Source organism: Kogia breviceps, chromosome 13, assembly GCF_026419965.1.
Source record: "Kogia breviceps isolate mKogBre1 chromosome 13, mKogBre1 haplotype 1, whole genome shotgun sequence".
In the NCBI taxonomy this organism is placed as follows: domain Eukaryota; kingdom Metazoa; phylum Chordata; class Mammalia; order Artiodactyla; family Physeteridae; genus Kogia; species Kogia breviceps.
In genome coordinates, this window is record NC_081322.1 from 47,561,073 (window position 1) to 47,576,085 (window position 15,013).

Genomic DNA, 15,013 nt, shown 5'->3' on the forward strand with positions numbered 1-15,013 from the left:
AATATTTCAAATGTCTAATATATTAATTAGAATGGTAAGTACATGAGTATTTATTACTTTTTATCTATACTTTTTTAAAGTTATAAATAGTTCATAATATAGAGCAAACAAAATCAACAGCAATGAAAGCAAAACAAAACATGTAGAGGATATTAAGAGTAATTATCAGTCAGTGGTATGAATTTTGATTGTTTTAAATTTTTTATTCATAAATGTAGTGGTTCAAATTTCAAAAATGTCTTAGAGAAAGTCTCAGAATACTTTAATTCCCAGGAATAAGAAAAACAAATGAAACCTAGTTGTAATAATTTGTCCTGGTCAAAGAAAGCCTTTCTTTTCCTGTGAATCTTTTAGTGTGGGTCAATTTTGTTTTAAGTAGCTCTAGTAATGAAGTTGCCATTATTTCCTAGGGAATAAGTCCCTTGATTTCATACATTTCAACCAGGAAGTTTCCCTGATAGCTTGAGTTTCCTTCTCCTTAACATCAACCATTCATGGCCAGTTTAACAACTTTGTACCAAGATAAACAGCAAATCCTCCCTCCTTGGTATATGCTTTTCAAATATTTGTAGACTGTTATCATGCTCTCTTTTAGTCATCACTTAGCCAAACTGTGCCCCTTAAATCCTTTAATCTTTCCTCATAAATCAGACCCTCTTGTCTTCTAATCATATTGTTTCTTTTCTGTAGGTTCCTTCTTGTTTTCTTTTGGAAATAAGATTCTTAATAGTTCAACCAAGAGTAGTGAAGTCATCAGTTGAGAGAAAAAAAAAAAAAAACCCAGACGTCCATAGCTGGTCTAAGATCTGGCACCTCTTTTAGTGTAATTAAAATAGAAAATCTACTAGTGGAATTAAAATGATCATATTCTAATTTTTCCCAGCTTATCAATCTCTCCTTTCTTTTTGTGTTACGTGTTCTAGACAGAATATTATTATTTGATTTATACCATGTATGCATTTGTTAACATATCTAAACAAATTTAATTTTTGAATTTTTTCTTTAGGCACTCTTGCCCCCTGTTGATGTTCCACACGTGTTGTTAGCTTCTGTTACACAAAACTATAGTTTATCAACATGAGAGTTTTAAATAAGAATTAAAGACATATACTCTGTTCCTTAAGTGTGTTTCCGTAGCACATTTATTGGGTAATGCATTATTTGTAACACATGCATACACACACACACAGAGTTTTAAAAATAAGCATAAGATGAAAACTCATGACCTACCTGATAGCTAAAAAGAGATAAGTTCTCTGTGTGCCCTCACCCCATCACTTCCCCCTCCCTACCAGAAATTACTGCGCTCCAGAATTTGGTGTTAATTACTCCTTTGTCTTTCCTTAAAGTTTATCACTTATGAATGTATACCATGAATATTAAACGCTGTCGTGATGATTACACAACAATATGAATGTACTTAGTACCACTGAACTATATATTTTAAAATGATTAAAATAGTAAATATTATGTATCATTTATTATTGCCCAGTTTGTTATCACCAATATATTATTTATTATTTGCCCTACATAAAAATGGATTCATTTTTCCCTATGACTTTCTGGTTTTGTTCAACATTAGGTTTTGTAATTCATCAATGTTAATATATGTAGTTATAGTACCTTTTTTGTACTGCTAATATTCCATGGTATGAAAATATCACAGCACATTTATTCATTCCAGTTTAGGAGAATTTTTTCCTTTTTGCCTGAAAAACATTATTACTCTGAATGTTGTCCAGGTGCACATGTGCAGGAGTGGAATTTCGGGTCTTAGGATATACGTACTCATGTTTAACTTTACTAGTTAATATCAAGTTGTTTTCCAAAATGGTTGTATCAGTCTATGTCTCTCCAGCTGTGTGTGAGCATTCCTTTTGCTCCGCATTCTCAGGAACACTTGGCATTGAATGACATTTGAGTTTTTGCCAGTCCAATAGGTGTAAAATGGTATCTGTGGTTTTCACTTGAAAATTGTTTTTGACAACTACATCAAAATTATTACCTTGAATATCTTTGGGGATTTTTATAGGTCAATTCTATTCTATGAAACGTTTGTTCAGATCACATAATTTTTCTATTTAAAACTTTGGTTCAAAGACTTTATATATTCTGGATACTAATATACTGTAGGTTATGTGCTGTAAATTACTTCTCTCTGTTGGTGGCATGGCTCAACATTCTATAGTATCTTTTGATGAAAATCATTTTAAACCTTATGATTAGCATTTTTGTATCTTTTTAAAAAAACTGTGTATAATCTAGATCATAAAAATATTTTTCTATTTATTCTTCTAACACAAGTCTTTATTTCACCTGTAATTGATTTTTTGATTGTTTTTATTGTGGCAAAATATAATTAACATAAAATTTACTATCTTAATCATTTTAAGTACACATATAGTTCAGTGGTATTAAGTACATTCATATTGTTGTGCAACCATCACCACCACCTATCTCCAGAACTTTTACTCTTGCAAAACTGAAATGCTATACATATTAAAAAACAACTCCCCATCTCCCTTTCCCCCTGGCCCTTGGAAACTAACATTCTATTTTTTTGTCTATGATTATGACTACTCTAGGTACATCATATATGTGTAATCATACAGTATTTGTATTTCACTTAGCATAATGTCCTCAAGGTTCATCCATGTTGTAGCATATTTCAGAATTTCCTTCTTTTTTAAGGCTGAATGATATTCCATTGTGTGTATATACAACATTTTGATTATCTATTCATCTGTCAGTGGATATTTGGATTGCTTCTGTGGTTTAGCTGTTGTGAATAATGCTGCTATGAACATGGGTGTACAAATATTTCTTTGAGACCCTGCTTTCAATTCTTTGGGAGATACACCCAGAAGAGGAATTATTGCATCATATAGTAATTATATATATATTTTTTGAGGAACCATCATACTGTTTTATACAGCACTATACCATTTTACATTCCCACCAACAGTGTACAAGTGTTCCAGTTTCTCTACCTACTTGCTAGTACTTGTTATGTTCTGGGTTTTGGTGGTTGTTTTTTTTAATACTAGCCATCCTAATGGGGATGAAGTGGTATCTCATTTTGATTTTGATTTATTTTCCCTAATGATTGATAATGTTGAACATCTTTCATGTGCTTCTTGAGTATTGGTATATCTTCTTTGGACAAATGTCTATTCAAGTCCTTTGTTCATTTTTGAATCAGGTTGGTTGGTTTTTTGTTAAGTTTTACAAGTTCTCTATATATCCTGAATATTAATCCCTTTTGAGATATGCAATTTGTGAATATTTTTTCTCATTTCATAAATTGCCTTTTTACTCTGTTCATAGTGTCCTTTGATGCACAAACATTTGTAATTTTTATGAAGTCCAATTTGTCTCATTTTGTTTTTGTTGCCTGTGCCTTTGGTATCATATCCAAGAAATCTTTGCCAAGTCCAATGTTGTGAAGATTTTGCCCTGTTTGTTTCTGAGTTTCACATATTAAGTCTTATATCTGGGTCGTTGATCTCTTTTGAGTTAATTTTTGTATGTGGTATGAGGTAAAGGTCTGTCTTTATTCTTTTATACATGAATGTCGAGTTTTACCAGCACCATTTGTTGAAAAGACTGTGCTTTCCCCATTGAATATTCTTAGCATCCTTGTCCAAATCTTTTGAGCATTTTTTGCAAGGGTTTATTTCTGAGCTTTCTATCCTAGTCCATTGATCTATATGCCTGTCTTTGTGTCAACACCACAGTTTTGATTGCTGTAGCTTTGTATCAGTAGTAAGTTTTGAAATCAGGAAGTGTGAATCCTACAACTTTGTCCATTTTCAAGATTGTTTTTACTCCTTGGTGTATCTTGAGATTCCATAGGAATTTTAGGATGGATTTTTCTATTCGTGCGAAAAACATCATTGGGATTTTGCATTGAATCTATAGTTGCTTTGAGTAGTATTGCCATCTTAACAATACGTTTTTCAATTTTGAACACAGGATGTCTTTTCATTTATGTTTTCTTTAATCTTTGAGCAATGTTTTGTAGTTTTCATTGTACAAGTCTTTCACCTCCTTGGTTAAGTTAATTTTTATCTATTTTTGATGCTATTGTAAATGGAATTGTTTTCTTAATTTCTTTTTAAGATTGTTCATTGTTATATTATAGAAATGCAACTGATTTTTGTGTGTTTACTTTGTATCCTGCTACTTTGCTGAATTCATTTATCAGTTCTCACAGTTTTGTTTTGTTTTTTTGTGGAATCTTTAAAGTTTCCTACATATAAGATCATATCATCTACAAATAGAGATCATTTTACTTCTTCCATTCCAATTTGGATGTTTTTTTTTCTCACCTAATTTTTCTGGCTAGAACTTCTAGTTGAATAGAATTGGTGAAAATGAGCAGCCGTGCCTTATCCTTGTCTTAAAGGAAATGCTTTCAATCCTTCACCATTGAGTAGGATGTTTGCTGTGGGTTTTTCATATGACTTTTAATATGTTGAGGTAGTTTCCTTCTATTCTTAGTTTGTTGAGTGTTTTTATTATGAAAGGGTGTCAAACTATTTTTTTAAGGGTGTCAAACTTTGTCAAATGCATCAACTGAGATAATCATGTGTTTAGTTTTTCTTCATTCTGTTGATGTGGTGTAATACATCGATTGATTTTTGTGTTCCGAACCATCCCTACATTACAGGAGTAAATCTCACTTGGTCATGTTGTATAATCCTTTTAATATCCTGCTGAATTCAGTTTGCTAGTATTTTGCTGAGGACTTCTGTGTCAATGTTCGTAAGATATTTTGGTCTGTAGTTTCCTTTTCTTGAAGTGTCTTTGTCTGACTTTGGTATCATGGTAATGTTGCCCTCATAGAATGAATTAAAAAGTGTTCCTTCCTCTTCAATTTTTTGGGAAACTGTAAGAAATATTGGTGTTATTTCTTCTTTATATGTTTGGTACAATTCACCAGTGAGGCCATCAGGTCCAGATCCATTCTTTTTTCAGGAGATTTTTGATTACTGATTCAATTTCCTTACTAGTTGTAGACTGATTCAGATATTCTGTTTCTTTGTGATTCAGTCTTGGTAGTATTTGTGTATCTATGAATTTATCCACTTCATCTAAGTTATCCAATTTGTTGATGTACAATTCTTCATAGTACTCTTTTAAAATCCTTTTATTTCAGTAGACTTGGTTATCTTTTATTTTTTTGTCTTAGTCATTTGAGGCTTCTCTCTTCTTTTTTAAAGTCAGTCTGCCTATGGGTTTGTCAATTTCAATCTTTTTGAAGAACAAACTTTTGGTTTCATTGATTTTCTTTATTATTTTTCTATTCTCTATTTCATCTATCGCTGCTCAAATTTTATTATTTCCTTCTCTCTACCCATTTGGGTTTAGTGTGTTCTTTTTCAAATTACTTAAGTTGTAAATGTAGGTTATTGATTTGACATCTTTCTTATTTTTTCCCTTAGTACTACTTTTGCTGCATCCTGTAAGTTTTCTTGTGTCATGTTTCCATTTTCATTCATCTCTAAATATTTTTTAATTGCCTTTATGATTTTTCCTTTGATCTATTGGTTGTTTAAGAGTATGTTTAATTTTGTCAAATTTGTTAATTTTTCCAGTTTTCCTTCTGTCATCCCACTGTGATCAGAGAAGATACTTTGTATGATCTCTGTCTTTAAAATTTTATTGAAATTTAATTTATGGCCAGTATACATGGTCTCTCCTGGAAGATGTTATATGTTCACTTGTGAAAAATGTGTATTCTGTTGTTCAGTAGAGTGTTCTGCTTATGTCTGTAGATCTAGTTGGTTTATTGTGCTGCTCAAATCCTCTATTTCCTTACTTATCTTCAGTCTTGTTGTTCTGTGCATAACTGAGGGTGGGGTATCGACATCTCCAACTGTTATTGTAGAACTATTTCTCCCTTTAATACTGTCATTTTTTCCTTCATATATTTTGATGATCTGTTATAGGTGTGTAAATATTTATAATTATTATATCTTCTTGATTTATTGAACCTTTTGTTAGTATGTAATGTCATTCTTTACCTTCTATAATATTTTGTGACTTAAAGTCTATTTTCTATGATATTAGAGTAGCCCCCCACCACCCCGTTTTCTTTTGGTTTCATTTGCATAGAATAGCTTTTGCCAACGTTTCACTTTCAACCTATTTGTGTCTTTGGATCTAAAGTGAGTCTCGTGTGGACAGCACAAAACTGGATAATTTTTTTTTAAATCTATCTGCCAATGACTTTTTTTGATTGATTGGAGAATTTAATCCATTTACATTTAAAGTAGTTACTGATAAGGAGTGACTTCCTTCTGTCATTCTGCTATTTGTTTTCTATACGCCTTAGAGCAGTTTTATTCCTCATTTCCTGCATTACTGTTCTTTTTTGTTTAGTTGATTTTTTGTAGTGAGCCATTTTCATTCCCTTCTCATTTGCCTTGCTGTACCTTATATAACTATTTTCTTTTTGGTTACCATGGGGATTACATTTAACATCCTAAATTATAACACTCTAATTTGAATTTATACCAGCTTAAAACTTCAATGATATACAAAACTCTGCTCCTTTACAGCTCTGTCTCTCTTTCAGTTATTGATGTCACAAAATTAGATCTTTATAAATTGTGTGTCCAAAAATATACAATAATAGTTTTTTAAAATAATGCATTAGTCTTTAAATTTTGTAGAAAACAAAATGTGGAGTTACAAACCAAAGTTACAATAATATTAGCTTTTATACTAATAATTGTTTTTTAAAAATGTCTCTTAAATTATGTAGAAAACAGAAAGTAGGCTTACAACTGTTGTTACAATAATACTAGCTTTTATAATTGCCCATGTATTTTCCTTTACTGAGATCTTTATTTTTTTGTACTTCAAGCTACTGTCTAGTGTCCTTTCATTTTAACCCATAGGACTCCCTTCAGCATTTCCTGTAGAACAAGTCTAGTAGTAACAAACTCACTCAGCTTTTGTTTATCTGCAAATGTCTTAATTCCTCCTTCACTTCTGAAAAACAGTTTTGTCAAGTATAGGATTTTTGGTTGACAATTTATTTCTCATAGCAGTTGGAATATGTCATTCTGGAATTCAAAGTTTCTGCTGAGAAATCTGCTGATAATCTTATTGAGTATCCCTTGTAGGTGATGAGTTACTTCTCTTTTGCTTCTTTCAAGATTCTCTGTCTTTGTCTTTTGAAAATTTAATTATAATGTGTCTTGCTGTACATCTTTTTGAGTTCATCCTATCTGGACCTTGTTAAGCTTCTTGGATGTCTATATTCATGTTTTTCATCAAACTTGGGATGTTTTGAGCCATTATTTTTTCAAATAACCTTTCTGCTCCCCCTCCTTTTCCTCTGGGATTCCCACAATGTGTATGTTGGTCTGCTTGATAATCTCCCATGGGTCCCTTAGATTTGGCTTACTTTTCTTACATTTTTTTCTTTCTCTTTCCCAGATTCAAAAATTTCCATTATCCTTTTTTCAAGTTCTCTGATTCTTTCTTCTGCCAACTCAAATATACCTTTGAATCCCTCTGATAAATTTTTAATTTAAGTTATTGTACTTTTCAGCTCTAGAATTTCTTTTTTGTTTCTTTTTAGATTTTCTATCCCTTTATTGATATTTCAACTTTATTTTAATATTTGTTGGTATTTTATACAGTATCTTTTTATTGTATGTCTTAATATTTGTTTCTCGATTTTAGAAATTCAATTGACTTTTTTATTGATTTTGTATTCAGCAATGTTGCTGAAAATCTCTCTTGTTAACTGTAACTAACAATTTTTGTGCAGTTTGCTTTAGTTTTCAATGTAATCAACCAACTCAGTTGCAAATAATGCTAGTTTTGTCTCTTCCTTTTCAATATTTAATCTTTCATCACTTTCTCTGGTCTTACTGCTCAGGCTATAACTCGTACAATGTTGAATAAAAGATAGGAGAGTAGGGAACTTTATCTTATTCGTGTTTTTTAAGAGAATGTTTATAGTATTTTACCATTGAGGATGATATTTGCTGTGGGTTTTTGATAAATATTTATTGAATGATTAAGGAGTTTTCCTCTGTTTCTAGCATGGAGGAGGGGAGAGAGAAAGAGAGAGGGGGGAGAGGGAGAGAAAGTAGTGAATGGTAGATGGATTTTAAACAAATGCTTTTTCTGCATCCATTAAGATGGTTATGTAATATATATAATTTGCATTTTTTTTTCTGTTAATGTGATCAATTTAAACCTAAGGTGGCTATGATCACTCTTATAGATTGCTGGATTTGGTTTGCTAATATTTTGTCTGGTACTGTTTCAAGTATGATACTAAGCAAGATTGGCCTATAATTTTTCTTTCCTTTTGTGTCCTTGTCCAATTCTGGCATCAAAGTTTTAAAATGAATAGGGAAGTGGTTCTTCTTTTTCACTGTATGAAAAAAATCTTTTCAGTTTGAAATGATTTGTTTCCTGAATGCTTGAGAAAATTCATCTTTTAAATCTCCTGGGCCAGTTTTTTTTTTTCCTTTGTAGAAAGATTTTTGATTACTAATTATATTTGTTTCATGGAAATGAGACTATTCTCATATTCCTAACTTTAATACACCATGTACATTATGTATTGTCATTTTTGGTTTCTATTTCTTTGTCTCTCTTTTCCAATCTCACCAAATTATGCTTTGGGATGAAAAAACATGATATTCCACCCAAGAGAAAAGGTATAAGAAAAAGGTGTAAGCTTTCCTAAAGTTAGAGTTTAGGTGCATTCTGTTATGTTTATCAAATGTTAGTTTCATATTTTGCCATATCATTTCCTTCCAGATTAAATTCTTTATTTTCTTGAATTTTATTATTTTTCCCTATTCATTGATAATACCATTCTTTCTCAGCACAATGATCATTGATGCTCATAAATGACAACCCAAAGCAATTAAAAAGCTTTGAAGCATATCTTGAATTATGACTGATTTAATTTGGATCAACCATGCTATTATCTCAGTTTATGATATTTATGTAGTAGTTCTTTATTAATTTCTTAAAAATTATTTAATCAGAATAATCCTTTTCTATCCATACTTGAAAATAAAGATTAAAAAGGCTAAAAACTAAAACCTAACCTGAAAGTAATGCAGTTCTACTGCACTGTTAGTATAAAATTTGTGTGAAAGCATATATCAAATCAGTCAATAAGAAATTTGTGTTTAAGGACTCAAAAGTCCCCCCAGCTTCTTTCTGATTTATCATGATAATTCTGTAAGAGTCTACAAATGTTGGGAATGATAAGACAGGGTAGGGACCCAATCTACCTATGTAAGTAATGAAGCTTTTGTCTAGTAAACATCTTCAATATGACAAAGAAACACAAAAACTCAAGAAGCAAATGTAGGAAAACTATAAGAATGAAATTTGGTCCTTGCCAGGAACACTTTACTTCCTTTACCATATTCACAATTTTATTCTTTGCCAAACTTTTTACTAGAATCCAATTTGTTAAAGTTTTGTTTGTGGAGAAGGAACAGTCAGTTGTGACCTGGGAGACTGATTCGCTAAGGCTCTGGTTCCATCATGAGTATGCGTTCTCTCTTTCTGTGTGTGTTTCTTGTAGGTACATTAGCACTGCAGTATTATATGTTACTTATTTGTCATTTTTTCTAATTTTCTGAAAACTACCAGAGGTATGCTTTCCCCAGAGGATTCAAAAGAAGAACAAATATCTGAATTTGGCAGGGGGAAGAAGATTGAGGTGGGAAAATCCAGAGTACTAGTTTGGGACTCCAATCACAATTTTACCATTAATTATCTCTGAGGTTGGATAAATTAATTAACTTATTATCATCTCATTTATTTAATCCATAAATGATTTGGTGATCCATAAGTAAATCTGGCAGTTTCTGATGCTTTCATATTAAAATAATTTCAGTAGTCTAAAAATAGATCTTTCAAAACTTATGTCACTAACAAATATAAACTTGTGAACTAAAATTAAATTTCGAAAAGTTGTGAAAAATGGCAAGTGTCTAAAACTAAAATCCAAAGTATAAGAAAAATATCCAGACTGTGAAACTATTTATGATTTGGCAACAGTAATTCTGATGAAATGTCTAGTTTATTCAGTTATTTGATCTAATAAACAGTTAACCAAATCTCCTAACTTGTCATGGTTTGCAGGATGAAAAAGAATGAAATTTTGTAAGCTTCTATTTTGTTAGAATTGTATTTTGGAGCCAAACAATTGATAATGATTTATTTCTTTTCATTTTTCTAAATTATAGGGTGGCTTCACTCGTAAATATTCGCTTAGCTCAAAAACTGGAACACTTCTTCCAGAATTCCCCAGTGCTCAACACCTTGTGTACCAAGGATGCATTTCTAAGGACAAGGTATCAATTAAAGATACTTCTCTATTGATTTTCTGATATGTCAGTTCCATATCTCAATTTGCTGGGAATTTCATGGCACTCGCAGGAAATAGAAATCTACATAATCAAACATAATTGACTGATTTATAGGAGGGACAAACATTTACTAACATCAATTAAAGACTTTCCAATTAATTATTTACCATCTCCATGATAGTACATAATCAGAAGGTGGTAAAATAAACCTCTAAAGATTATTTTTACTTAAAACTCAGTATCAAGGAAGAAAATACTAGAATGTGTCTATCACATGCAATTTCTTTAATTATAAGCGTTATATTTTCTATTAGTTCCATTTAATTTCAGTAACTGGTCATCAAGCACTTCTCTAGGACAGAATTTGTTCCTCGCACTGAGGGGGAAATGCCTAGATGAATGCAAGGACCCCACTCGAAGATTCCAAAGATTCCTCTCCATTGTAAAACTCTGTGCTCTGTTGCAAAATTTGTTGAAAATTAAGGTAGAAACAGTTTCATAAAATTCAGTTTATAAATAAACTTTCAGTGCTTATGTAGTAAAGTCTAAAGCTAAATCCTCCTCTATTTCTGAACTTCTAGAGTCATTTGCTGGCTATCTGTTGACTAATAGTAGGATCGATTATTAAATCAGGGCATAAAGATTTCTACATTCTTCTTTCAATTAACGTTCATTTTTTATTAGCATTTGAGGAAAACATCTTTCATAGTAAGTTTAAGTCAGTTCATATTTTGAGGTGCAAAGATAGAGGAATATGATTAACAATGTCCACCTGTATTACTTTAGTAATGGGCTTTTGTAGAAACTAGAAATAAAAATGACACTGGTAAAAAGGTCTATTGATAGATAAGTAGCGATGCACAGCAACTTCCGGTGTTCATTCTAATGACAGACTTACTCTCCCAGTTAAGAACAGGCAAAATATTGAAGATAATTCTCAGATGCTGATTCAAGTCTCCTGGAGTATGTCCACTTCCTACTGTTCTCCTCTCCCATCACGTTCCTCAAGGTTATCACATCATTTTTTTAACTATATAGAAATAATGTGTGATATTATGACTTCAGATTTGAGACACCTCCAGTAGATGTTAACATGTGGCAATTTGTGGGGGAACTTGTGGAAGTCTGCGGGACCTCGGGGAACACAGTTCTTTGGGGGAGGGTATTGTTGGCTCACCTTGTGGACAGGATAGCTTACGTACAAACATATCAAGAAGATGTTTACTGTGTAAATATACCAGGTGAGGAGGGTAGATGGAGGGAGTAACAAAGAAAAAAAAGAGAAGTGAAGAATATGTTCCAATAGTTCATTTCAGCTTCTCTGCTAGCTTCCAAGGACTTCCTTACCTGCCAACTTGAAAAACTGGTCTGTAGGTCATTTCTCATTCAGTATTCAAGACGCTTAAATAACCCCTGGTTTCTAAATTCATTCCCAGTCGTCCCCATCATGAGCTCCAGGGACTAATACTCTTTGTCCCTTGAGGACATCTGGGCCCTGCCTTTTACCTTCTTAGCCAGTAGCCAGGTTCCCCAGGTAAGTTGTCAGTTCCTAGACAGACGGGTGGGGCTGAAGCTAAGCACTCTAAGCACCTACTTTCTTGAGGCAGGAAGGCTGGAGACTTCCTAGGGAGAAGCTGACCCCAGTGAGGGGTGCTGGCTGAAGCTGAGAGGCCTGCTTTCTGCCCCCATCACAGTGTCACTCAGGGCAGTTGCCACCCTTCCCCCACTTGCTCACTGACCTTACTAGAGCTAAGCCTTGCCTCTGTTCCTACCCTCTGTAATGTGGTGTCTGTCCTCAGAAAATTGAGCAAAAATGTGTTTATAAAGACTGCAAAGTATGCTACAGTAAAAATTTATTGTCCTAAGACTATGTAAATATTAAATAAAATATCAGTTATAAGATTTAAATTTGGCGGGGGGGGCTTCCCTGGTGGCGCAGTGGTTGAGAGTCCGCCTGCCGATGCAGGGGACACGGGTTCGTGCCCGGGTCCGGGAAGATCCCACGTGCCGCGGAGCGGCTGGGCCCGTGAGCCATGGCCACTGAGCCTGCGCGTCCAGAGCCTGTGCTCCGCAACGGGAGGGGCCACAGCAGTGAGAGGCCCGGGTACCACAAAAAAAAAAAGATTTAAACTTTTTGATGATTTGTGTATAGGAGAAAAAATTTTGACACAAATAAATGGAAATACTTGTGAAGATAAAAGTTTACTCGTACTTTAGTAGGTTTCAGGGATCAAAGAGTTACTTTTGGACAACAATTATGAATTCCTTTCTATCTTTCATGCTGTCCTTATCCTCATTTTAGAAATATGTCTTGGCAACCTATCTAAAAGTATAAAATCGTTGCTTAAAATATAGAGCATGTCTCATTTGCATCAATGGTGACGTGTCCTGCCAGAGGTGTCTAGTCAGCATACCTCCTTGGAAGTAGATTGGTAATCTGCATGTCATCGTTATACAGCTTTGCGCTAAACCACAAAGATATGTGCTGTCGCTGGGCTGCAGGCACAAAGGTTGGAGAGCAAAGAGTAGGGGTAGGACACCCCCATCATCATGACCACCCTTGATACTATGAAGGTAAAAATAGCTAACAGCTGTAAGTTTCTTAACATGAATTATGGATTACTCCAACCACTTCCATGTGTTAATTTATTCAGTCCTCATAACAACCTGACTAGATATTTACTGTTATTATGATCTCCATTTTATAGATGAGGAAATTAAAACACATAAATGTAAAGTAGTTTGCCCAGTATCACGTAGCAGATTAGAGCTAGCATTCAAATCCAGCTATCCTGCAGGCAAAGCTCACACCTCTAACCTCTAAGCCTGTTCCTGTTCACATAGAACACACAACCTGTAACAGGTAGGAATATTTCTAGCTTATGAAATAAAGATGTTTTGAATATGAATATTGTTAGTTTGCCAGAATATTATCAAGTTCTAATCCATCTCATATTTTAAAATATGTTTAAAACTTTCTATCTCTGCAGTACAACTATCAGTGTAACACGGAAATAAAGAATTTTCACAACAGACATTTAATGTTCAAATGTTTTTTTGGTCAACTAGTCATTTGATATTATTACTAATTTTAGGTAATGTAGTAAAAGTCTTATACTTCATACCAGGAAAATTGTTCCATGTGCATCATGTCTCATTTTATCTTCTTTAACACCTTACGAGTGATATGTTATTACTACCTTACTTGAAGATATAAAGCTTGGGGTCAGAGACAAAGCAACCCGTGCAAAACAGTGCAGTGGAGCTGATGCTCAGCGTTAGCTGACTCCACAACCGAAACTGGAAACCACTGCACCACACTGCCCAAGCACCTACTTAATAATACCGTGTGAAGATTTGATGTATTTTACATTTATTTCTCCAATCAAAGGTAATTGTTTTATTAAGCAGAAAACTACAATGTTGCTTTGGCCCATAGTTCCCTGAACAATCAGCTTTTTCATCATTCTTATCACACTGTCCTGCAATTGTCCATTTGCTTGCCTTTCTCCCTTCACAAGGCAGCGTGCTCCTTAAAATAAGAATTGTGCCTTTATTTTTGATTCCTCGGATTGAGCACAATGCTTCGTACCTAACATGAACTTTAAAAATGTGCTTGAATGTATGAACAAATGAATGCATGAACAAAATGAAGGCAGCACTGAAAGGGTGCTTTTGTTAAGATTTTTCTTCCTTGAAATAGGTTGATACCCTAATAATGATGTACAAAACTCACTGCCAGTGCATCCTGGACAATGCAATAAATGGAAACTTTGAGGAGGTAAGAGTGACAAAGAATGCTTTGCTGACTATATTATGTAAACGTTCTTGTCCTGTTCTTCATATGAGTTCATGTTAAGGAAAATGTTAATATTAATTTACATACGTTTTGCTCTCAACTAGATCCAGCATTTCTTATTACACTTTTGGCAAGGAATGCCTGATCATCTTCTTCCCCTGCTTGAAAACCCTGTTATCATTGACATTTTCTGTGTTTGTGACTCCATTCTTTATAAGGTAAGCTCCTTAGGATGTCAAACATGAACCATATTTCTTTAAAAAACATCCCATCTAAATTTTGCAATATATTTTCAATAACTTTGTTAATCCTAGCTGGAGATACACTATTAAGTTTTTTTCTGATGAGAAACCAAGCAGTTTAATAGTGTATATTTAATGGTGAATGTATTTTAATATAAATTTTCATTAAGTAAAACAAAATCAGTTTCTGTTTACAGCTAAGAATGATTCTAAATGTGACATACTTCCATAAAAACTTAGTTAATTTTTATTAACTGTAAGGTGTTTTCAGAGTAAATAACTTAGTGGCTTTTTCACAGTATCAGTGTTTTGGAAAAAGCAGAATTAAGCACTCTTATGGGACCAATAACTTGAAAAATTTGGAAATCTCTAGTGTTAATGCATTAATGACCAATTCTGTTCTTAAGCCAAATAAGAGTCCCTAAGTGTGTACAGAAGGATCACGAGGATATCATAAACAAATAGGAGCTGGTTGGCCATCTAGCCAGCCATTCAGCGGGGAAGAGGGTGAAGCTAATTCCCGCAACAGTCTGTTCCCTAGTTAGAGCAGACACAGGTCCAAGCTGAGGAAGAAAACTGTATTGCAATCTGGGCATTTTAAA

The 15,013-nt window shown here is 33.4% G+C and overlaps 1 protein-coding gene across 1 annotated transcript in view; it reads left to right on the top strand.

Moving 5' to 3' along the window:
• The window catches only part of RFX6 (regulatory factor X6), a 130,472-nt gene that overhangs the window by 98,880 nt on the left and 16,579 nt on the right, over nucleotides 1-15,013 (top strand). The window contains exons 8-10 of the mRNA XM_067011707.1: nucleotides 10,248-10,355; nucleotides 14,074-14,151; nucleotides 14,274-14,387. Coding sequence (XP_066867808.1) covers nucleotides 10,248-10,355; nucleotides 14,074-14,151; nucleotides 14,274-14,387 — 300 coding nt within the window. The remainder of the gene's footprint in view (nucleotides 1-10,247; nucleotides 10,356-14,073; nucleotides 14,152-14,273; nucleotides 14,388-15,013) is intronic.